The following is a 26,202-nucleotide window of genomic DNA, read 5'->3' on the forward strand; positions in this document are numbered from 1 at the left end:
TGGATCGAACTGCATGGTGTGCGAATTTTATTATAGGAGTCCATTGAGGACAAACATTGTGACACGAGATTTATATTATATATATGTATGTTATTATGTTCCCACTGCAGGGACACGGGCTTTTTTTGCTGGTATATATCATGAAAACAACGTTAAAAATGTCACATAATTGTTATTCTTAGTCATAATATAAATCTAACGAAGTAGTGCTACTACTTTGTACCTACTTCTTACTTACGCCGACTATTTCGAGCGTTTATGAACAAAACTAAACCACAAACTTGTTAAATGTATAAATGTCTAACTTGTCTCATATTTAGGAACAATTTTGACTCAGTTTTGTAACAGTCTATTGGCTATTTGGCAAAAGCTTCCAACAAAAACAGATAATATGATTTCGCGGAGTTTTCATAAGTGGCTAAAGAACTTCCGCATAAAAGAAAGGAAGTCGGATTCTTTTATTTTTTCTAACTTTCTTTGTGCAGAAATTGCTGTTGGAAATCTCAATTTGAAATGTATTTTGGCCTTTGAGTAATTTTAATGTTTAACCATTAGGGTGCATGGGATTTCTTTTAGGTTTTATGTATGAATTTATTTTATTGTCTGTGTGTTTTGGTGGTGCTATAAAAAGGCTTTTTCGGTAGTTTTAAATGTGTGTACTCTATGGTGGGATAAACTAATTTTCTTTATTTCTAAAAATAGATTATTTGTATCTGACTTTACATACGTCATCATGTCATAATACCAAACTATTTTCGATCCATGATCCGACCTGCATAATGCTCTCTTGTAACCTAGAAATATATTTCTCTGAGATTTCTTCTTCTTGAGATCTTACATAATTTAATCAAAATTAAACTATAGCTTTATATGCAAAAGATTAATTATCAAACAGACAAACACTTATGTACCTACATATTTTCTACTCCCCTTATACATTAGGTAGTCTCAAAAATTGTTTTAACTCATTTATCAAAACAACAAACTTAATCAAAAATTCAAAATCCCTTCCGCACTGCAGTCAAATCATAACAGTTTCATAAAAATGTGATCAAAGGTATTTTAAAAAATAAGAGAAAGGTAATTTTTTTGTGCTCGATTAATTTTCGTTTATCAATAACTCAGATGAGAATGAGTTGTCATTTCAGAGCATAATTAGTTACGGGATTATGGCCCCCGTACAAAGACGATCGGGCTATTAAATATATTTTTAATCGGAATGATTAATCTATATAAAAAATGTATTTTTTTTCTAGTGTTTTATCGTGTGTGTAACTTTCTTTGTAGTAAAATAAAATTGGTTTTTATCTACAGAAATTTTAGACAATGTTGAACCTAAGGTTATAACTTGAAATAACTATAGCATCCCCACATAAGAATCTAACCAGAATCTAATAAGCAGTTTGTTATATAATTGCGTTCTTAAATGAAATTCTGTAAAGTAAAGCTATTTATCAAAGTAACTACAAAAGAAAATCTGGTAATTTGCATGCAATTGACGACTGTTTCAATAATCCCCTTAACAGACAATTAAAATAATTATAAACAAGTATTTTTCTTTCTTCAATCAGGAATAGGACCTAGGATCTTTAATTCACAGCTTACAACATTCCCTGAGCCAGTCAAGTTCTTAACATAATAAATGTTTACTAATAAACCAACTCCGTATCTTAGCTCACGATAGCCTTAATCAATACAAATGTATCCCCTTTTCATCCCCATAAGATTTATTTTCGTTACCAAAATCCAAGATTGAGTTTTTATCTATGCATATACCTAAAAAATAAAATTATGTTCTTGTATGAAAAAGTCACAGAAACAGACACAATAAGATTTTTTATTATATCTACTAGGCGCTTGCTCTGGCTTTGCTCAGAAGCGGGATGCAAACTATATACATAGCCCATGTCAGTCATGAGTCATCACTACAGTAGATTTATACTGACAAAATATTTCAAAATAGATTAACTTGTTCTTGACTTTATTCTATAAAAATACACAATAAACTTTATAACAATACGGTTACAAAACACATTTATAAAACCGTACTATACTTATGTTAATCCTTAACCATAAGCGGTAGCGTTTTAACGTCCACCGATCGCGGAATTAATGGCCCCATAATTAAGTGACTAAGTAATTTATGGAGCAGTTAGAACGCAATAAATTAGGAGTTAAGCCATGGTTGCCATTAATTACATTGATTTTGGTAACATCGGCTATAGGCTATAGCTCTCAATAAGCTGCCATGTTGCCCAAATATTCTAGTTCATCAAATAATACCTGTATTTGCCTTACCTAGTGTTTAATTGAATAACAGTTAAGGATATCATCATAAATAAGTAATAACGACAGACTAGTATTAGTCGTTTCAAAATCGAAGAATCAAATCTAATGAAAGAAATAAAGAATGTCTTGAGAAAAATATAGTTAGGTACACATAATAACATCGATAATGATGACGGGATTAATACTGGACAAGGTTCAAATTGAAAAAAAAATCTCTATAATTTCAATGGTAAAATTAAGGACGCGTTTACGAATCTGACAAAAATACGCAGTTTTTCAGTGCATTTTGCGGCGAAATAGTACAAAACCAAATATAACTAATAATTACCATAAATAGATTACTCCTTAATCTTTAAATGGTACTATATTTTAAGTCGAAAATTTTGGTTTATAATATTGAAAAAAATAATTTCCGTTGCCTCTTCACCCAAAATTGACAATATCGTGCTGAATAAACGAACATTTTTCTTGTATTTAATAAAACAAATTGATTTATTTAAAAATATTTTAAGTAAGTAGACATGTCTAACTCAAAAAGGTACTAGATAAAACTATCAAAATGTTACAAATAGGCTGAGAAAAAAATGAAAATGAAACCTTATTTTTTCACATATTTAGTTGTAACGCGTGATACTTATTGGATTGAAATAAGGGTTATTTTACCGGCGCATCTTGATTTATTGCACAAAAATTTGTAATGAAATATTTTAGTCTGCGCCAAAGAGTACTATAATAATACGGGTCTGCGCTCGGCCGCCGTTGTGAGTGGACACTGTGACGCTTGTAAGCAGCTCCTCGTTTACGAAAAGATCACTGTACGAATACAAAATATTTCACCTAATAAACTTGATCCTTCACGCATTTATTTTATTTATAGATTTTATACTTATGGGATTATAAATTTCATATTTAGTTTCTGACTTGATGGAGTGACCTGAACGTATACTTCGAAGACTGCTACTGGAACTAATAGACGAGTAGAGCTAGGTATGCCGAGTTTGGGCTCGTTTTGTTAGTTATGTTGAGACCTTACCTCCGGACTTGATGGAGTGACCTGAAGGTGTACTTCGAAGACGGCTACTGGAACTAATAGACGAGTAGAGCTAGGTATGCCGAGTTTGGGCTCGTTTTGTTAGTTACGTTGAGACCTTACCTCCGGACTTGATGGAGTGACCTGAAAGTGTACTTCGAAGACGGCTACTGGGACTAATATACGATACGATGATAGTGGTAATATAATGTATCTATCTATTTATAATCAATGTGTAGAGTAGAGTAGTGTAGGGTAGGATAGATAGGGTAGGGTTATGTAGGGTAAAAGATAAAAAAATGGATAAAACTCACGAAAAACAATTCTTTTTAATTAATTCTTAGTTTTCATTATATTACTATGGCAATTTGATGAATGTTCCTGTAGTTCCATATTTCTTTTGAATCTTGGATCGGTCAATTCTGGAAGGAGGCTGTTCTTATAAAATGGAATTAAATGTGTCTTCATGTTCTCCTTCAAAAATTGATCGTCATATCTTTCCAGTTGCCCTTCGGGTGTATCATCACGACTACCTTCACGTAGCTCTAATCGTCTATTAGTCCCAGTAGCCGTCTTCGAAGTACACTTTCAGGTCACTCCAGCAAGTCCGGAGGTAAGGTCTCAACGTAACTAACAAAACGAGCCCAAACTCGGCATACCTAGCTCTACTCGTCTATTAGTTCCAGTAGCCGTCTTCGAAGTACACCTTCAGGTCACTCCATCAAGTCCGGAGGTAAGGTCTCAACATAACTAACAAAACGAGCCCAAACTCGGCATACCTAGCTCTACTCGTCTATTAGTTCCAGTAGCCGTCTTCGAAGTACACCTTCAGGTTACTCCATCAAGTCCGGAGGTAAGGTCTCAACATAACTAACAAAACGAGCCCAAACTCGGCATACCTAGCTCTACTCGTCTATTAGTTCCAGTAGCCGTCTTCGAAGTACACCTTCAGGTCACTCCATCAAGTCCGGAGGTAAGGTCTCAACGTAACTAACAAAACGAGCCCAAACTCGGCATACCTAGCTCTACTCGTCTATTAGTTCCAGTAGCAGTCTTCGAAGTACACCTTCAGGTCACTCCATCAAGTCCGGAGGTAAGGTCTCAACGTTACTAACAAAACGAGCCCAAACTCGGCATACCTAGCTCTACTCGTCTATTAGTTCCAGTAGCCGTCTTCGAAGTACACCTTCAGGTCACTCCATCAAGTCCGGAGGTAAGGTCTCAACGTAACTAACAAAACGAGCCCAAACTCGGCATACCTAGCTCTACTCGTCTATTAGTTCCAGTAGCCGTCTTCGAAGTACACCTTCAGGTCACTCCATCAAGTCCGGAGGTAAGGTCTCAACATAACTAACAAAACGAGCCCAAACTCGGCATACCTAGCTCTACTCGTCTATTAGTTCCAGTAGCCGTCTTCGAAGTACACCTTCAGGTCACTCCATCAAGTCCGGAGGTAAGGTCTCAACGTAACTAACAAAACGAGCCCAAACTCGGCATACCTAGCTCTACTCGTCTATTAGTTCCAGTAGCAGTCTTCGAAGTACACCTTCAGGTCACTCCATCAAGTCCGGAGGTAAGGTCTCAACGTAACTAACAAAACGAGCCCAAACTCGGCATACCTAGCTCTACTCGTCTATTAGTTCCAGTAGCCGTCTTCGAAGTACACCTTCAGGTCACTCCATCAAGTCCGGAGGTAAGGTCTCAACATAACTAACAAAATGAGCCCAAACTTGGTACACGTAGCTCTAATCATCTATTAGTTCCAGTAGCCGTCTTCGAAGTACACTTTGGCAAGTACTTGTTTACCAATCAATCACTGTCCAATGAAATTAGGTAAATGGTATCTACTTTTGTGACCATTCAACGTTACAAACAAATCAAAGTAAATTAAAAAAAAAAACATGGCAATAAAAATAAGTTCAATTATCAAGTCGTGTCAGTTTAGTCATAATTTCGTCGTTTCTCGCATTTCGCTGTGTGTGTGAGCCGTGCACGTGTAGTAGTAAGACTCAAAACGTAAAATTGATGCGCGTCAATTTGTATATGCGTCCTTAAATTATATTAGAAAATTATTCCACCACTAGAGCAAACAAGGATGAAGGAACGATTAATGAAATACATAGAATAAAAAAAAAACGGAAAACGGAAGATATTCTACATGTATATATTTTATTTTATTATAGAAGTTAAAAGTGATCTTATATGCAATTCGATAATATGCAATATAAACAATAAAAAATAGATTTAAATCCAGTGTCAGAATATAGATTTTATCGTTCATCAGAAAACAGATCAAAAGTTTTGTTTAATTCAATTCCTTCTCACGTACTAAAGTTTTATTAGAAGTTATTAAGTTCAACAGATTTATGTTGTCTCATTTCAAATTTTATGGTGTTTATAAATATTTGTTAGGGCCATAGGCCATTATTCGAGTGTACCCACTGTGCATGTCGATATCGAAGTGATAACTCTTGTTTTTATAATTGAACTGATGAAACGAAACTACTGTAGAATACTTACTGTATTATAGCTGGGTTCATCAAAATAGTAGTAGCGACCTTGTCCAGGAAAATAAGGTAAGATACAAATACCTATACCTATTGTATGTTTTTCTTATATAAATTCAGAAACTAGAAGAACACAATTTTGACTGAGCTATTTTCAACAAAATAATATTCCTTTCCATTACCTAAGCCGTACTACTTCCTTTTCATTTACTATATTTAAAATCATGTAAGTGAGTGGGAATGTGGATAATTAAGCTGATAATAATTTAATCAGAAAGCAAAGCAAAAGCGCTTAGTGCGTAAACACTCCTATACGCATCCAATTGAAAAATGTTGTAATTTGTAAAACAATTTATTGTGTTTATTTATTACGTCTAAATTCTAAATATATTTAATAAATCCCACTTTAAATTCATGTTTGAATCGCGTCTCTTAATTAATTTGTTACTAAGTAATCTTAATATATTATATAAATCTCGTGTCACAATGTTTGTCCCCAATGGACTATAACAATGGATTATAATAAAATTCGCACACCATGATGATCCAACTTGAGAGATAGGATAGTTTAAACATGTAGGTACCACGGGCGAAGTCGGGGCGGACCGCTAGTTATTTATAAGTACCTAGTACCTACTTTACATATTACATGTTCAACTTGTCAAGCGGTATTACGTAAGAGTTGGCCACTTAAGTATAGGAATATTATACTTACTCTTCTTTATTTAGATAATAATAATTAATTGATTCTGTTTTGTAATTCTCATAGATCAAGCTGTAGGTACCTAAGGTAAATATCAGAGAAATTCAATTCTCAAAGGGAAAAATAAAAATAAAACACGAAAAACCATTAATGCTCGATATTTTAATTGAAAACATTTACAGAAACAAATTTGATTCTCCATTCAACAATAAACCATACTTTGTATGAATAGACAATTGACGTAAGTCTATTTGTGTTTATTTTTACAGTTCTTAGCACCGTTAGCACTAATTTAGACTAGACATTTTATGTATGTACATATTTACAATATTTACAGTAACCTTAAATTAATATCGTGACGATATTTTTGCGATATCGTCACGATATGAACCGCTTATTCACTAATAAGCTAATGTTAATATTCAGAATAATTTACAAGGAAATTAATTTAATTAATCTAATACAATAATTTCGTATGTAACAAATTCACAATGACACATTAAAATAAACATAAAAATACAGAATACTTACAAAGAATAAACAATAATATTAAAAACAGTCTTTGAATACTGAAACATAACATTACTCATAGTTTAAAATTATACAAAAATAAATATAAAAATTCATCAAATTACCGACAACTAAAACTTCATTGTTACATTAAAAGAAGTTTCTCGAACATGATGATAAAGGCTTTTAAAACAATATATTTCAAGACAAATGTATGCAAAATTTCATCAGTATCTTCTTATATATAAAAATGAATCGCAAAATGTGTTGGTAAGCGCATAACTCGTTCGACGGCTGAACCGATTTCGATAATTCTTTTTTTATTATATTCCTTGAAGTACGAGGATGGTTTTTATGTAGAGAAAACGTAAATATGTACCACGGGCGAAGCCGGGGCGGACCGCTAGTATTCCTATAAAATAACATAGAAACAAATACTAGGAGACATTTGAGAGCGTTATCTATGTAGCGTCAGATAACATTCTATGACGTCACTGGTTCAAAACGAACTGGGAATATGTATTTTGACGGAATAGCTAAGTTTTACTGTGACCAATTAACTTTTAGACTAAAATTGATAGGTATATAATATATATTATTTTCAGATATTTAGAAATTAAAGATTTTGACCACGTGACCACGCTCGCTGCAAAGTGTGTGAAACATAGTGAAAATAATATTTAATGAATAAATCGCGTTTAAATTCCGATAAAATCTTTAATTTTTGTGTTAAAAAAATATATAAAAATGCTTCATAGTTTTACCAATATAATTTAGAATATCGTTAACAAAAACCTTTACCATCACATCAAAAGTAAACTTCACATTTCACCCGGTTTCACATCAATATTGTCGTTAATTTGCTAATAACACTTGAGCGAAGTATTTACAAAAGACCTAATTACGGCCACACACAGCATCAATACTAAAATTATAAAGCTGTTGTTTATTTGTTTGAACGCGCTAATCTCAGGAATCAGTCCAATATGAAAATTTCATTCGGTGTTAGATAGCCCATTTATCGAGGAAGGCTATAGGCTATAATCATCACGCTAAGGCCTAAGACCAACAGGAGCGGAACACTGCGAGTAAAACCGCGGGGCACAGCTAGTTATTAATATAACGCTATTATAATAATATATACTCCAATAACTTTGGCATACATTGCATGTTTTAACCAAGACAATAACGCTACATCCTAACATTTGCAGAAATGTAATACACATTCTCTTGAACAGAGGTTTTATTAAGAAGTTCCGCACATTTCAAACACAAAGCCTTTGCAAGTAATATCATATAAATTGCTCAAGGTATGTCTTTAACGAACGTAAATCTTCTTATATATAAAATTCTCGTAATGTTAGTCTGCGTACTCCTCCGAAACGGGTGGAACTCATGAAATTTTCTGTGCATATCGGGTAAGTCTGAGAATCGGCCAACATCTATTTTTCATATGTACCACGGGCGAAGCCGGGGCGGACCGCTAGTATAATATATAATTTATATAGCATAGTTTCTAAAACAACAAAGACGTCTAAATTATTACAAACGAACCTAGAAGAAAGCAAAGAATTATATTATAGTCTGTTTAATTTTCTTTTGGTTTAAAATGTAAGGTAGGTAATATAAAACCACGCTTTTTCAATGGTCATTTATTTCACTTGATAAAATAACTGTAACTCTTCTTTCACATCATGATTATTGTTTTTAAACTAAGAAAAATAAATATTTACATAATATTTGTGACTTCAAAATATTTCAATTTATTAACAGTATCGCACGAAGTATTTACTCTATTAACTATTTGGTCTTCAAAGTCCCGTGGGATCTAGAAAAATCCACGAAATCACATCTAGTTGACATCTGCATCGATAATTGGGTGACAAACAAACAAACAGTTTGACAACTGACCCGCCTTTGACAAATGACAGACTTGTTAATTTGAAGTGAAACATGGCATACATTTGTATAGAAAAGTGTGAATGCCGACTTTTATAGTAATGTGGATAAAATATTTTATAATATTTATGCTAAATTTTCATATTTATTTATTGATTTTAGGACACATGTTTATTTAAGTATTTGAAGTTGGTAACTAAAATTTTTAATAAATAGAAAAACATTTTTTGATCTACAACATCTAACAGTGTTTCTTTCATTTGTTTTACTTTATTGGTAAAAAAACAAAAATCAATTGTCTTCAAAATATGGTCTCGACATTATTTAAATGGGACCATCCAGTTTACCAGGAAGGTAAACCATAAAATACAGTCTAAATGAGAACCTCCTCCTTTTTTAAAGTCGGTTGAATAAAATCCACAAAACAGTATCAATGCACGAAACATAACTAATACTATTTAAAAGAAGCGAAAAATCAATCTCAAGATGGCGATCTTCAAACAAATTGCTGAACTTTGTTTTTCAATCAAATAAATTATCGTTGAAACGCCTCTCTTGTGAAGAGCCATTAAATTGGTTCAATTTTCTGAAAACCACGTCGAAGAAATCGCTGATAAATATTAGTGTTGATTTGATTTGCGGTCACGACCTTGTTGTAACTTTTATAACCTTTTAGATAACGCTATCTTACACATTTACTTATCTAAATAATATTCAGAAGCAACCTCACTAATATTATTGTGTATTTAGTCGGACAGTCCGACTAAATACACAATATGTTAGATAAAATACACAGTATGTTTGATATCCAGTCCGACTCGGACTGGATATCAAACAATACTAAACCACTGGACAGATTTTGATATAATCAAGTATTAGAAATAGTAGCAAATTCTATATCAAACGTAAATTTTATAAAAAATCATCCCCATATTATAGTATTAAATAAATCAAATAAACGGATTTCTAGGAAATGGTAAAATTTTAAATCTTAACTATTTTAAAAGTTTAATTAAAATTTTACTGCAAACGTTCATAAAAATAATATAATCCCAAAAATTATTACACATAATAGACTCTATTACCAGATATAAATAGCTATTCCAAATGACGTTAATTATCGTAATTTAAACGAAAATGGTTTAAAAAAATAATTATCTGCTATAATAAAAATTCTCATATAAAACAATCATGAAGCTATACGGCCTACGATATCCGGTATTGCATTGTTTAAAAATTAATAGCTTTGTGACAACATAACGTATTTATTCTACCTTTATATTCAATGACTTGTAATAATTGTAGATGACACATGAAACCAATTATTATTATTGTCCTATCCTATTAATATTATAAAGGCGAAAGTTTGTAAGGATGTATGGATGTATGGATGTATGGATGTTTGTTACTCTTTCACGTAAAAACTACTGAACCGATTACAATGAAATTTAGCACACATATAGAGGGTAACTTGGATTAACACATAGGATAGGTTTTATCCCGGAAATCCCACGGGAACGGGAACTATGCGGGTTTTCCTTTGGAAACGCGGGCGAAGCCGCGGGCGGAAATCTAGTAAAGAATAAACCATTATTTTAAGATAAACCCACTTTGACTTTGTGTTGAAATAATGTTTGCACAATTAAATTACTTTTTGTAAAGTAAAGGAAATTTTCTGCATTCACACTTGCAGCACATACCATATTATTTTTGATGAAATATTTTGCAATCACATATTTCCAATTCATACAAAACTAGTTTCACTAAAACCCTTTGAAGATTATGTTTTTATCAGATAAAGACGGACAGAAACTCGTTGATTTCAATTTACGTAACACGACGTAATATAAGAGACAAGCTTGTAAATGAATATACGTTGGACAAATGGAAAATTGCATTTGGTCGCGTAATGTCTTGGAGTGGCCGTAATATCTCTGAGGACGTGGCATTACTTTTTCATGCAACTCTGTTTTATGTCTGATAAAATGTTTGAAATGTTAAATTAAGATATAGCTTTGCGTTATTTCTGTGGACAGTACTTTTGAAACAAAATAAATGAAATTTCATTTCAAATTACGCGAGAAAGAGTACCTAAACGTAATGCAGTGAAATCGTAAATTAAAATGTAATACTTTATGGATATTATAAGAGATTTTTGATTAACTTTAAGATATTTTTTAAATAATATATTTCAATATAAAAATAAATAAATACAGTTTAAGTAGATAATGTACTGTTCATTTAATATTGAATGTTTTATAAATATTAAATATAACATTTTGTTTTCAAAACGTGTATGTAATACTGTGGCATCTGGGAGACACCTGTTAACTCCATTTTTGTCAAAATTTTGTTAGATACATGTTTGATAAGTACAGAAAGCGCAGATTTTTTTGATCCAGGCGTGATATCTCTACGTCCACGGGAAGTAAATGAAAAAGAAATGTACACTCCTGTTAAATCCAAAATTTTTTGCTACAATCAAGATATATTATAATTATCATTAATATATCATAGTAACTTTTGATGCCAAACCTGATAACTAATATAACAAGTACATAAATGTTAATTCCAAGCTTTATGCCTATGGACTAAAACTTGTTAAGTCCCAGTTACCGCGTATGTACCAAAAACATGAGATACCTACATGTTAATTAATGCAACTTATCAGATTTGGATTTATATTTCCAATTTGGTATATATAACGGTGACTACTAAATAATTAAAATACAGTGTTATTTTAATGTAAATATCTATTTATTTTCAAAATAACCACCATTTTGCCGATGGGGGATAATTGATGTGGCTCCAGGGTGACTAGGAGAGTGGCGGTTATGAGACTGTTCAATCGGAAAAATTTCTTCATCTGTGAAAAAAATATTATTCCACGCTTCACCAGCGGAGCGCGCTTTCAGTAAGCGACATATTTCAAGGAGTATTGTTTTATCTTTATCACCCAACCGCTGCGCTTTTCGCAGCTTGTATGCTGTTAACTTGAGTTAACAACGTTGAATGACTTACACCTAAATCTCGAGCCATTTTTCTTACCTTGGCTTGTGGATTGCGGGTCAATCTTTGTTTGACGATATGTCGAAGCCTAGGCGTCCTCAGAGTTCTTTTTCTGCCTCTTCCCGGACGATCACCAAGATGGCCAAGCACATCGTATTAAAGTCGCAGTATCTCGCACTGCCGCTTACCATATAAGGATGTTATTGCAAAAAATTACTAATTTTTAATTTATTCTCTTCACAAATAACTTTAAGTTGGCGCCAAATCATGTGAAAATAATAATTAAAAAACAAAAGCAACGCAGCATGTCCCATTTTTTAAATTTATTATTTTCAAATTTGTCAACTTAATTTAGAACCATCCTGTACCTATATTACCTGTTATGTATTGTATTGCATTGGCTCAAAAATCTACCCTTAAAGAAATCCACCACAAGTTTCTCGTGCCAGGTCACACTAATTTTATTAGAGTGTGATCATGCGTTGATAGAAAGATTTGTTAAAGAGTACAACCCGAATATTGCAGTTGAATGTTATAAAAATGATAAGCAAAAATTTCTCGGTGAAATTTATGACACAAACCGAATTTTACGGTTTTTCGAAAGTACTAAGAATTTTGTCAAAAAAATATTGACACTTCAAAACAATCTTTTGCTTGGAAAAGTATTTTCTGGATAAAATTGGAAAAAAAATCAGCGGAAGTAAGTTTTAAGTATTCATTGGAGAAATCAGAGCCTTTTAGGACATTTTCAATGAAAAGAAGAGGAAGGCAAAGTATATTTTATTTAGAAACATTACTCCCTGAACAGGCATATGTCGGAGGATTGGCGATTGATCCATTAAATCTTTAACCAAAAAGTTTAAGGATTTAATGGATCTTATGCAATTCATTGATCCAGTATATCGCGATTTCTATTCTAATTTAAACCAATCAGCTTCTGTTTTGGAAAACTACTCAGATAGCGAAGAAGATTATGATTAGTATCCAAATGAGTGATTCTTTTGTTTTGGTATTTATTTGATATGTGCCTTTATTTAAATTTTTCGTTGCATGTGCACTCCTGTTAAGTCCATACTTTTATTAAAATTAGCCATAAGAGTGATTCCATTGTGAAATTAACTTATAAATAAAGAAATATAACAAAAATAACGTAAAATTGTTTTAATTAAATGAATAGCAATGAAATAATCATTATTTTTATTTTGCTCATTTTGAGATAAGTCCATTCCACTGCAATATTTTTTTTTTGGTTAAAATCTGATAAGTCACATAATTCGCTAAACTACTGCGTCAATTTTGTAAACTGTACAATCAAAAAGAGGGTTAATATATGATATTTCATTATAATTTGACATAATTCATTTATATCTTATATCCGATTTTTAGCAGCCAATAATATGTTAAATTGCTTCTCCTGAAAATTTAACTTTTTGGAGTTAACAGGTGTCTCCCAGATACCACAGAATTTATATTTCATTCAATTAAGATTTTATGAAAGTTGAATGAAAAAGTAAGACCATGTGCCAAATTAACTTATAACTACAGTTCGAAGTAAAAACATTTTTACACACGTTTAAAGGAACACAGTCATCTTATTTATATTTACATCGGAGGGATTTTGAGCATTGCTATGAGTCAGTTTTAATATTTTTGCTATATCTATTGTACAAAGGTAACGTCAGAGCAAGGGAGCATTATGACGTCATGTATTTTAGCTACAGCTATCACTAAGAAAATACTTAAATAATATACAACGTTAGCTAATCTGGTTATCTTTAATAAGAAAAACAACAGTAAATTGTCCAAAATATAGGAATTATTTCATCTAATCGCGAAAATCATTTCTAAATATAGAGCAAACCTAATTTTTTAACTTTTAATTTTTTGTATAAATATTTGTTCATTGCAACCACTGAATATTAGAACAACAAGCCATTTCACAAATTAGCAAAAAAATGTCATATTTATTTTCAACATGCGTTGGTACTCCTACGCTATTTGCAAAATGTTAGAAACAAGATACAAATCATATTTTATCAAGGAAAATTTACAAAATTGTATATTATTAACAGCGTTGTTATTTATAGCAGAAATGACTATGTTGTTCTTGAGGTGTATATTGTTGATAATTTATATTTTTAAACACGCCCATGTTATTTTAAGATGTTTATCGATTTCCTTTTTTAGCAGGTGACTAAATCGTTAAGATCGTTAATATTATAATTGCTTATTAATTAAATATCGAGACAAGCAACTCAGTTGTTGTTTTGTTTAGTGTTGAAATAAACTGTTGTTTGGTCTATTCAAAACAGACCTGGTGTTCTGAAATAAATGCGTAAAACATACAAATTATATATTGCAAATTACAATTATTCAAGTAACATTTCTCTAGTTTACCCCCTATTTTGATACAAAAAAAATTTAATGGGCCCTCCACACAATGGGCAGCGTGGGGCGAGTAGAGGCAATCACAATAGTGTAGAGGGTCTAAATGTCTATGATTGGCCGTCATTGTGATGTTTATTCATAGCGGTAAACATCGCTGATTTGTTGGGCCAACACTGCCCATTGTGTGGCCCATAAAACCAAGTAAACATCATCACAACAATGCTCCACAAAATATCTAAATGCAGCTCTCTTGCACGCGGTGCGACGTGGTGACGACCTCCGGCCGCAAGCGGTGCGCGGTAAGTGATGACGTCACGCCGCCGCCGGAGCTCGGGCTGGTGGTTACGCCCTTGTTCGCGCGGCCGAGGCTGTGGTATGACTGTGGAATGCGGGTAGTTTGTAAAAAAATATTTTTTATGCGATACAGAAATTGAGATACTGAACATCATTACAGGTACTACATGATTGTTATAATGTTATTTAAAATTTTAGACACAGAACATCGATAAGCTACATTAGAGGAAGCTGAAAACGCGATGTTATCACAGAAAAAAAAATCAAATCTTATTCTTGAACTACGGCTAATGGAAAGGACTAAAAATTATGCAAGTTACATGGCTAGATAAAATAGAGATCTATATTTATCTAAATAGAGAAATCATTTTCCTGTATCAAAAATAATTTAATACCAGATAAAAGTCAAATACTCACACTAGTTAAAGGTATCTTATAATCTTTCTTCCTAAAGTCGTAATACCCCCCACCATCAGGCTCCGATCTCGCGTCGTCGTTTTTACTTAACTTGCTGTTCGATAGAGGGCGCTGAAGGCTCATGTAGCCATTCGATACTGGCCGTCGTTCTGTGTAAATAAATTATTATATAGAGAATCAAGCTACTGTTATAAATTAAGTGAAATTTTTATGAATTAATAATTGCTCATAGAGATGAAAAATTCTTCCTGATTTTTTTTATGTAATCGAATATTTTCCACTTTGTATAACATTTTTACATGAATATTCAGATGATAGTAATTTCCTAAATTCTCCTAAATTCTTCATTAAGGAATAGTTTTTAATTGACTGATGAAAACAGAACCTAACGTTATATTTTAATAAATTGGACAAAAATTAAAGATAAAATCTGAACAAACAGTAACCAAGATATTCTATTTTATTACTTAATTAACAGACATTTTTTCCAATATTTTATTCCTAAATAATTTTATTTTTCGATAGGTAATGTAGAATGTACACGTGTTCAAGTCAGCACCCAATTAACGTTGGAACAAATATTTGCTTTACAACCTTCGTTGTATGATTAAATATTATCGACATCAGCATCGTTAACAATGCTTATTACACTTCGATAGTACAGTAGCGTTTATAAATTTAAAATGTATAGGAATATAGCTCTTGTGATAGGTGTAAATAAGGTAGAATATCAGGTTGGGCGTCCTATTATACAATTATTTAGATAGCATTAAAATTGTACAGGAATATAAACCTTATGGTAGGTGTTAATAAGGTATAATCGGGATCACCGTCCTATTCGACGATTTAGATAGCATTAATATTAAGAAGAGTGTACCTTATGCACAATACAAATTAGGTATAATATCGTGGTCAGCGTCTTATCATACAACTAATTGATATAAGAATCGTATAGGGATATCAACCTTACGTATTACATAGGTATATAAATTATTAGGAATTATATTGGTGTCAGCATCTAACATAAAAATGTAAATAATGATTCGAAATTCAAAATTCTACAGAATTTAAGACTGCGCCTTCTATTCCAGAATAGGAATGAAGACCTTACGTGCCATTCAAATAAGGTCCAATATCGGGTAAAGATTCTTCTAGGCACTAATACATTTTTGTTTCTTATAAAAATTAAATATCGCAAAGGAATATCGACCTTACGTACCATATAAATTAGGTATAATATCGGGGTCAGCGTCATCCTGCGGCTCGTCCCGTAGTAGCGCACCGCCCGCACCCGCCGACCCCACGCTGGACACCTCACCTCGAACTTCTTGCTTAACTGGCGTGGGGCACTGGCCAGCGCGTTCGGTGTACATTGCTTCGCTATTATGAAAAAATTATGAAATGAAATTGGTTAAGGAAATAGATGGTTCGATGTATGCTAAAATTGTATATTTTGGATTAAGTATAAATACATGAAGGTGACTGGTATAATTAGGTAATTATTATGCGTTAATATTTTTCATAAAAGTAACTGTAGGTCAGAAAAAGTTGCACAAAAATAAAAAAAAAAGTACTTGGTGGTAAAGGTATTCTGAACTGATTTTAAAATGAAAATACTATACCTAGATACAAAATGTATTATTTACGCAAAATTTCAAGTAAAATATTATATTACTATAGGTACACCAAATAAATCTGTATTGAACGTAGTTTATTACGTTAACAATCTCACCTCAAGGGAGCGTGTTTAGCGGGCAAGTGGCGGTGCCTGCTGGCGTGCCGCCGGTACAGCACAGCGAGGATGCCGCACACAGCCGTCGCCAGCAGTGCTGACATCGCCGCGATCGAGGCTAGCACTGGGGATACGCCTAGCGAACTGCTTTCACCTACGTAAAAGATAGCACGTTATTAAAGACTTGGGTGGTAGTGGATGATGGCCTAATCAAAAGGAACAATGGATTTATAGAAGAGCAAATATTATGAATTAGTTGAATTATTATATCGTTACTGTAAGTGAATGCTTCAGCAAAAATCTTCTTAAGGAATAAGACACTTAATCGCGGTAAACAGTAGACCACTTTTATATGATATAATTTTCAGTAAGTAGTTGTAAACTTTCTTGTTTTTAAGTATTTGCTTACGAATAAATAGTGGAACCAATTAATGTAATAATCAATCAATTTTATTGTTTAAAGAAATATATCACACAATCAATAATTATGACTTTCCATAGGATAAGCTTGGTTTAGTCACAGCAGTAAATCAAACACTAAATATGTACACACATAATGTATTTCAACTACAATCTAGATCTGTAATGATAATATCCCTAAGCTATAATACCTGACATTATGCTATCTAGGATTATAAATAGCACCGAATAGCTTAATACAATGATTTGTGTATTACCTATAGGTTTACATAAATTACTAGCTGAAGTCTAGAATTTCTCATTAAGCTTTCGTGTTGGCACGCGATTGACTTCTTTCGGTATTTCTGAAATTGCATACGTAATTGAGACGTTGTAATGCGCTGGCTAATAGTTTTGAAGGTGCTGTGTCGAATGCAATGTCAGAAATGTGAATATTTTGCATTTCTGTATAAATTTTTGATGATTATTATCTAATTAACAAAGCACTGCAGTAAGTGTTTGATGTTACAAATGACTAAGCAAAGATTACAAATAAGAAATTATTAATAATAGCCAAGAAGCTTATATCTAATACACTGGAGATTTCGGTATGAACATTTGACGTGTAACAAGAAAATTGTTGTGTTCTATCACTTTCACACCTAACTTGGTATTGCCACTGTTAATACGAAGTTTTCCCAAGGCTACTATGTATGCTGTAATATTCTGTGCAAAAGGTTAGTTTTTGTACATGAGTTTCTTGATAAATTGCCAACAACGTCATTCAGAAGCATTGTTGGATGAGACAATTATTATTTATGCTAAATAAAATAAGTATCTGAACCAATTATTAAAAAGCGATATTCCCTGATTATGGGTAGTTACCATAATAAAATTGTAGCAACTCTCACTTTGACAATATGACATAAGTGTCAAAAAAATTGCGTCGCTTCGAATATTTAAGTTAATATTGTTGCGTATTTAATAAATATTTTCCGAATATTAATAATGTATTGCATTGTGAAAAATTGCAGAAGTTTTTGGACACCAAATTCTGGCCTATAATTTCACAGGCAAGTGTATATTTACGTTATTTACAATATTCCTCAATACTCATGAATTTACCTGTTTAGAATCATTTTAATGGCAAAAATCGTCAAATTTATCATCACTTTACTAAGCAATCATGTTAAATAAGTTCTTTTCCTAATACTTTCATCATTTTTCAACAAGTTTTCAACAAACAAATTTAACAAGTAAGGTAACCATGATGATGGGTTTTTACGGATAGCGACGATAATATATGGCTAAACAATATTATGATGAATATTTAGAACACCATTTTAAAAAAATTTATACTAGTAATGAAACAACACACGACATCGGTATTGCACTCACATGTTGTGGTTTGTTCTTTTTTACATTGAAATTTATACTTTTTAACCTAATATTTTTTTGTTTTACGTATTTCAGCTTTCCAAAAATGAAATAAAAAGAAATAAATGGCTGTCCATAGTGCCTATCAAGGGTAAAATTTATCAACATGCCAGAATATGCAGTTTGCATTTTAAGCCTGAGGATTACGGTCCAGAAAAAAAATACCTTTTGAAAAGTGCTATACCTTTTTATTTACCACATTCTTGTTACTGCGTCTCAACTGATAAAGTAATTTTAATTATATTATAATTAACCACCATGAAACCATTAGTAACCGTAAGTACAGCTCCTGAAAGACATACGAATTTCTGAGAACTGTAATATCGTTACCATACATCAACACTAGCGATGCAACTCTCCCTTTGGAATATTGAAAAGTTTTAGACTGAAGCTTGAGTAACCAAAACGATGTTTTAATGTATGTAGCACTCATTTTAATTAAAAAATCGTAGTATGAGATCAAAAGTTATCAAGCGTTATTTAAAACTATCATTCTCTACCAATTAAAATGGTATGTACCTATAAAGATGATTATTATTCATGTAAGTTGACCAGTAATATTATAATATAAATACTGTTAAAAATATATGTCGTTATTATTTATAGACCATGATTTTTAGTTTTTTTTATTTCGAAAAATCCTGAATATACAAACCAGTGTGGTCACCCACAGAAAGAGACAAAAAACAACACTGACGTCATTCAAGGTTATATTTTCTTGTGACAAGTTAATGGTCATAGTGCAATCTCCAGTGTATTAGATATAAGCTTCTTGATAATAGCCCTTTTGTCTTACCCCTCTCTATTACCTATGGAAAAATGTTGTAACAGGCATAATAAAAAAAGAACTACACAATTAATTACGTAAGTTAGTACTGTGCTGTTATAACATTTCATAAATTAAACGCCCACCATGAAAAACCACTGAAAATAAAACTTATCCTAATCAAAGATTAAACGCAAATCTTGTCGCGTCCATTAAAAACCAACAGAATTTTATTATCACAATTTACAAGGAATAAATGCCTTTCAAAATGAAGTCATTTCTTTTTCCGCAATGGCGTGACTCTGGTTCCAAGATTACAAGCGAATTCACGGCTTTATTATTATTGGGTAGTAAATAAACGGTCCCTGAATTAGATTGGGATTATCTAAACAAAATTGCACTTTATTTCCATGGCACACGACTGGATTTCGAGCAAGCGCCCAGTGTGAATAAGTAGGTTGTAATGTAATTATAGTTTTATAGAGGAAAATTGGCTGAAGATTTTTTTTAGCCAAAGCAATCCGAGTTGAATTAAGGATCACAAAATCTAGACGTAAGTTACTGCTATAAAGGTTAACACTGAATAATGATACTTACAATTTTCTTTAATTTTACGGAATAAAATAAGCTACTCAAAATAATAGTAATAAACACAAAATTTATTTTTAAAACTTACAATTTATGTGGAGGGGATTGAATTCCCTTACATGCAGTTATTATATTAAAGAAGAAAGTCAAAGCTTTGTAAAACGTGTCCTTAATTAATTGATTCCAAATTGTAAACTGGGAAAACCTTGTTCTTATCTTTTCTCTTTTCTTTTCTTTTTTTACGATAAATAAAGCTTGTTACATTGTGACTAGGGAATCCAATCCCGCAAACGCGGGATCCCGCTAATGCGGGATCCCGCACCTTTTTTGCGGGATCAAAAATGCGGGATTACTCATGCGGGATCCCGCACGTTCGCGGGATTGAAAAAAAGTAAGAAAAATAGGCTCAGACGATGATCTGAACTATTATCGGACGGAACGGAACGTAATCAATGTCAGTTCCAGTAGGTACTCTATGACTGGGGATTCCCCTACGGCGCACGGGGATTTAACTTTGCGCGTACTGAATGGGTGGCAGAGTCTAGAGCTGCTGTGCGTGTACCCACTCGAGATAATTCAACTGATTTGATATTGACACTTTTTGAATGTGGAGGGAATAGGGGGAAGTATTTGGAAGCTGTTTATACTTATGTAAAGTCAATTCCGCCTACAAGTGTGGAAGCCGAGCGTGCTTTTTCCGCCGCTGGTTATTTATGCAACAACATAAGATCAAATCTAAAAGATGAAACGTTAGATACTTTATCATTTCTTCGAAAGTATTTTCAAAAATGCTTTCGAAGAATGTTCTATTTCAAATAAAAATCTAAATATGAAACGTGAAATATTGTGAATATTGTATTGTCTTAAACATCATCATTATATTTAATTTATAATATACTAGCGGTCCGCCCCGGCTTCGCCCGTGGTACATATTTACGTTTTCTCTACATAAGAACCATCCTCGTACTTCAAGGAATATAATAAAAAAAGAATTATCGAAATCGGTTCAGCCGTTCTCAAGTTATGCGCTTACCAACACATTTTGGGATTCATTTTTATATTATAGAAGAAGTGATAACTTTGCTTCATGTTGATAAGAATAATCATAAAAAAAATATTTGTGTGTATTTTCTTTCTTTAAATTACATGAAACAAAAATAATAATAATTAAAATCAATCCCGCAAATCCCGCGGGATCCGCGGGATTGATGATCTTAATCCCGCAGGCTTGCGGGATCGCGATTTTGATGCGGGATTGGATTCTCTAATTGTGACAAGCTAGTAGCGTGGACACGATTTTCCTGCTATATGTTCTTGCTATTATGATTTTCTTGCTATTATGTATATTATTATGTTCGCAATTTCGGATATCTATTATCATTGACCATATTACATAGTAGGTATACATAGTATATTATGAACAAAGTTGATGTATATGTCGCAGGCCTCTGTTCATCAGTTGAATCTGCTATTTGATGGAATGATTAGCGCGTTTATTGAATGACGACATTTAATTGAACGACTAGCCAAACGTTAACAGCGCAACGGATTTTGATGCGTTTTTTTAATAGAGTGATTCGAGAGGAATGTTTATACCTATGTATATAACATGCACTGAAATGTTAGTATTTGTTTATTATTACTTACCAGTGAATTTAGCCTGTCCCTTTAACGTGACGTGTTCGATCGTGGACACGTCGCTCCGGCCTTTAGCGTTGACGGCATACAGGTCTATCCTGTAACTGACCCCTGGTGGAAGACCACGGATCTCGAAGTATGGAGGTGTCCTGTTTGTTGATACGTTGTATCGTACCTAAGGAACGATTTTGAAGCTTTAGCGATTTTGAAGCTTAGCCAACGATCGTGGTTGCGGGGTTTAAAATTCGTTTAAAGTGTTTTATTACTTACGTAGTACGTTACGTAGGTATAATACTATGGTAAAAGCAAACTTGTTCGGAATAAATAAACTACAAAGTGAGGATATTATGAGGATATGATTAAAAAGTAGGTAACGTCTTGTTGTATTCTTATGGCATAAAGTAAATGCTTGACTTTACTTTTAAATGATATTTTCCATTGATATAATTTTGAAATTACTTGAAAAATAATTCTTCAATCTATACTAATATTATAAAGCTGAAGAGTTTGTTTGTTTAAACGCGCTAATCCCGGGAACTACTGGTCCGATTGATTTGAAAAATTCTTTCGGTGTTAGATAGCCCATTTATCGAGGAAGGCTATAGGCTATAATTATCATCTCGCTAAGATCAACAGGAGCGGAGACTGCGGGTAAAACGGGTAACTAGCTGTGTTCCACGCACAGCTAGTTATAAATATCCAATTTCAGCTTTCATAAAAATGCTCCGAAAAAATGCAACAAAATTGGCTTTACTAGGCTTTACACTTACAATCAAAGAAGGTAGTTCAAGCAGTTCCATGAGGAAGGTCTGTGGGAGGCCACCATCGAAGTTCTCAACGCACTCCACGTATAAGGAGTCGAGACTCTGGTTAGCTACCGTGCAGTTTTGGAGCTGGAATGGTCGACCTGTGAAGACATAGGAGATTGAGAATCTTCGAACTGATATAAATTGTTTAATACAAATTGTTATATAAATAAATACGAGATATGTGTATAATCATGTGTTTTATTTAAATTCAACTATTACGCCTAAATATAAATTAAAATAGATTGAATATTAATTATTTAGTATTCCTCTGCAACAGTGCCACATGACTTAGATCCAGATTTTCGTATTTACTTCATACCTCAAAACACAATATATTGATCGAGGGATTCGTATCAGATGAATATAAAAACAAACATACATTTAAAATAAGGCAATTTTTCACGAAAAATATTAAATGAAATAAAAATTATAACACCTGAAGGAAATTTAACTCACTATACTGTCATAAACTATATACATATTATATATTCTTAATAATTGTTTACAATCACCCTAAATAGATAATAATTAAAGAAAATCTCACCAGCAGCGACCAACTGGAACAAGCATGGCACCTTCTGCTGGCCAACCGCGTTCTCGCCATAACACGCGAGGGTTCCGTACTCCATGTCCGTTGTTGGTGTGTAGTTTAGCGTGGATGTGTGCCCGTGGGTGCTGTATAATCTGTGGAATTGAATTTATTAGTAAAGTATTTACAAGAAAAAGAGTGTAAAGAGTGTTAAAAAAAAAAAAAAATCGCGTATGTTTTGTCTAGAGTAACATTTAAGGCGTTTTGGCACGTGTCCAAAGCAGATTACTTTTACAATTGCAAATTTAAGATGGGATAACCTTTTAAAAAACTTTGAAGTTCTCATTTTTCTATAGCTATCATCAAGCAATCTATCATTTAAAAAATTGTATGTAATATATGTAAATAAACGGTATGACCACCGTCTCTTTTGATTCTCAGTTTAAAGGCAATAAAGTACAAATACAATATTATATCTCTACATGCAAGGAAAGGATCATAGATTAAAAAAACAATACCGTGGCGGCAGTTCAGACTGTTCCCCAGAGTTGTTAAACGTCCAATGGAAGGAGACAAGCGCTGGGTTCGCGTCCACAGAGCAATGCAGCAGTACTGTTTCGTGTTTCAGCGCGCCGAAGAGCTCGTTGTCTCGCCTCTCAGCGCATACTGGTGCATCTGTGGATTAATAAGTCTGTTGTATATGGAATAAGGAATGTTGATACAAAATAATTAAGTCCTGTGTTCATGGTAAAGTTTAGCAACATAGATGAATGAACTGTTGAAGAATTTATTACAACACTGTGTGTTGCAATGTTGAAAAGTTCTAACCCGATACATTTAAACAATATTTTCAGCAAAATTATAGATAAACTAGATTTCCGCCCGCGGCTTCGCCCGCGTTTTCAAAGGAAAACCCGCATAGTTCCCGTTCCCGTGGGATTTCCGGGATAAAACCTATCCTATGTGTTAATCCAAGTTACCCTCTATATGTGTGCTAAATTTCATTGTAATCGGTTCAGTAGTTTTTACGTGAAAGAGTAACAAACATACATACATCCATACATCCATACATCCATACATCCATACATCCATACAAACTTTCGCCTTTATAATAGTATTAAGATTGTTGCTCAAAAAATGTTTACTATGAAAATTTTGAGAAAAGTCGTAGAATGCATCCGTCTGATAGCACCTACAGGGAATCACTGCACTTATTAAGTAAACTACAAAATATAATATCACAAAGATACGCATAAATAATATTATGTGTATCATAAACTATTTTTCAAGAACGAATCTATCAAATAAAAATTCTTGTAAGTAGGTACATAAATCGATAGTCTAATAAGTCAGTATAAGAATGAATAATTATAAATTTCCAGCTTCTCGACTAATCAAATATACGAACAGTAATAATAGTTAATTAATATTATCGCAGTGAAATAAGAAATGGACGCAAAGTCGAAGAAATATTCCAACTTCCTATCAAAAGACTGAAATAAAACATAATTAAACAAGAATTTCAAATGCACATTGCGATTCTAATAAAACTGTAGTACCACTTTAGAAAAATCTATTCCGTACACGTTTTTAAAATTAAATAGAAATCTATATGGCAGCGACATGCGGTATTAGAGGGAAAACAGATGAAATATAAAGGTGGTATTACATTGTGCATTAATTTTGCGCAGGTTAATTATTAATATTTTTTTTTTGTGGTTTCTTTTTTCGCATTTAAGTTTCTGTGTCGATAATAAACTGCTTTGTAGGTATTCGAATAATGACTGTATATTTATCTTATGATATATTTGTATTACATCTTGTGAAATATTATATTGTGCTTTTGATTTATTTCATTTTATTAACAAGAACAAATTATTTGGTTTTAAGCAACGATACGTACTAATTAATATATTTAGATTTCTCTTATTTCACTAACCACTACAGCTTCTATTGTGGGATGAACTGACTTAAAAATAAAAATTAACGACAAAGCTTATAATGTAATATTTTTTAAATCGTTAGAGTACTCCTCTTTGTAATATAAGTCTATACTTATAATTTATTATTAAACTTGCTACATTTATAAGCATTTAAATGAAATGTTACCCAATTATCCACCTCACTGAACTTTCCTAATTTATTTGGACAGTATCCGCGTAGCTGAATCAGTATAGATAAAAATTAAATAAATTTAATCTAATGCTTGTAACTGTGCCCAATTTATACTTCTGATTTTACACACAGTACTTGCGAAGAAGGGTAAAGGTTCGATTCCCTTTGCACAAAAATGTAGTGTGGTATATTTCATTTTTTAATTACTGTTTGATTTATTTTTCTTTAGAAAAACATTCACTAAGTTATGTAACAATAGGTACTAGATAACTTTTCCTAATTATATAATTTCCGCCTAAATACACATTTAATCGTGACACACACACACACACACAAACACACAATTACAATATTTAAATAACCATACACCTACAATTCAAAACAGAAGATGTAAACCAAGCTTTAGTTCAAGGAAACAATATGCACCTACCTTTTCATTTGATTATTGCGATCAATGATTGGCTCGCGAATACCAATTGAATATTTTGTTTTCATTGTATGAACCCTTTTGATTTCTTCTAATTGGATTCCAGATACTGATGTTTCTCTGATCACATTATTTTTACGTTCTTTTTGAATTACAACGGAGTTATTGTTTCGTTCAGTGTGTTTTATTAGATTGTAGAGCTGTGTTTTTTCATCTTTAAAAGTTAGAAAGGTATTTTTTAAAGAAATTTATATTGTATACTTACTTTAGGAAGAATATTAGCCAAATCTTAGCCAAATTGAAAACCAATATGTCAACGTAGTTACGTTCTTTTTAAAAATTGTTAAAAATTGATTAAAAAAGTCTCCAAGGATTCAAAAATTATCTTGAATACTACTTACCTAAAAATTGCATGGCTTTAATTATTGTACTTAACTTGTTGATATTTTTTTTTATTTAACGGCTATTTAGGTATACCTATGTAATTTTCAGCCAACGTGACCAAAATATGTTATTTTCCTGGTTAAAATGCGCCTGGTCAGAATGAAATGAAATCTAATTTGTTCTAATCTTGCCATGTCTAAAGGAACACTTCACACCAAGATTTGTAAACCACCAGGTCACGCGAAAATCGAATGCTCGTTTCCATTGTCAAGCCCGTCTCATAATTGGATTACGTCACGTGTTTTCCCGTATCGTGCCGTGAGCTCAAACGC

At 32.6% G+C, this 26,202-nt stretch overlaps 1 protein-coding gene across 1 annotated transcript in view; it reads right to left on the minus strand.

The window, feature by feature from the left end:
* Positions 1–14,398: 14,398 nt before the first annotated feature.
* LOC149480214 (neural cell adhesion molecule 2-like) overlaps positions 14,399–26,202 on the minus strand; it is a 41,384-nt gene continuing 29,580 nt past the window's right edge. Inside the window, exons 10-17 of the mRNA XM_089706840.1 lie at positions 23,463–23,619; positions 22,960–23,099; positions 22,377–22,513; positions 21,616–21,781; positions 16,779–16,932; positions 16,266–16,426; positions 15,047–15,195; positions 14,399–14,714 (exon numbers count right to left, since the gene is read on the minus strand). Coding sequence (XP_089562966.1) covers positions 14,571–14,714; positions 15,047–15,195; positions 16,266–16,426; positions 16,779–16,932; positions 21,616–21,781; positions 22,377–22,513; positions 22,960–23,099; positions 23,463–23,619 — 1,208 coding nt within the window. The 3' untranslated portion in view covers positions 14,399–14,570. The remainder of the gene's footprint in view (positions 14,715–15,046; positions 15,196–16,265; positions 16,427–16,778; positions 16,933–21,615; positions 21,782–22,376; positions 22,514–22,959; positions 23,100–23,462; positions 23,620–26,202) is intronic.

The sequence above is a fragment of the Colias philodice genome, chromosome 18 (assembly GCF_061535455.1).
Source record: "Colias philodice isolate Cphi_HAF_F1 chromosome 18, ilColPhil1 Martin Lab GWU primary, whole genome shotgun sequence".
Taxonomy (NCBI): domain Eukaryota; kingdom Metazoa; phylum Arthropoda; class Insecta; order Lepidoptera; family Pieridae; genus Colias; species Colias philodice.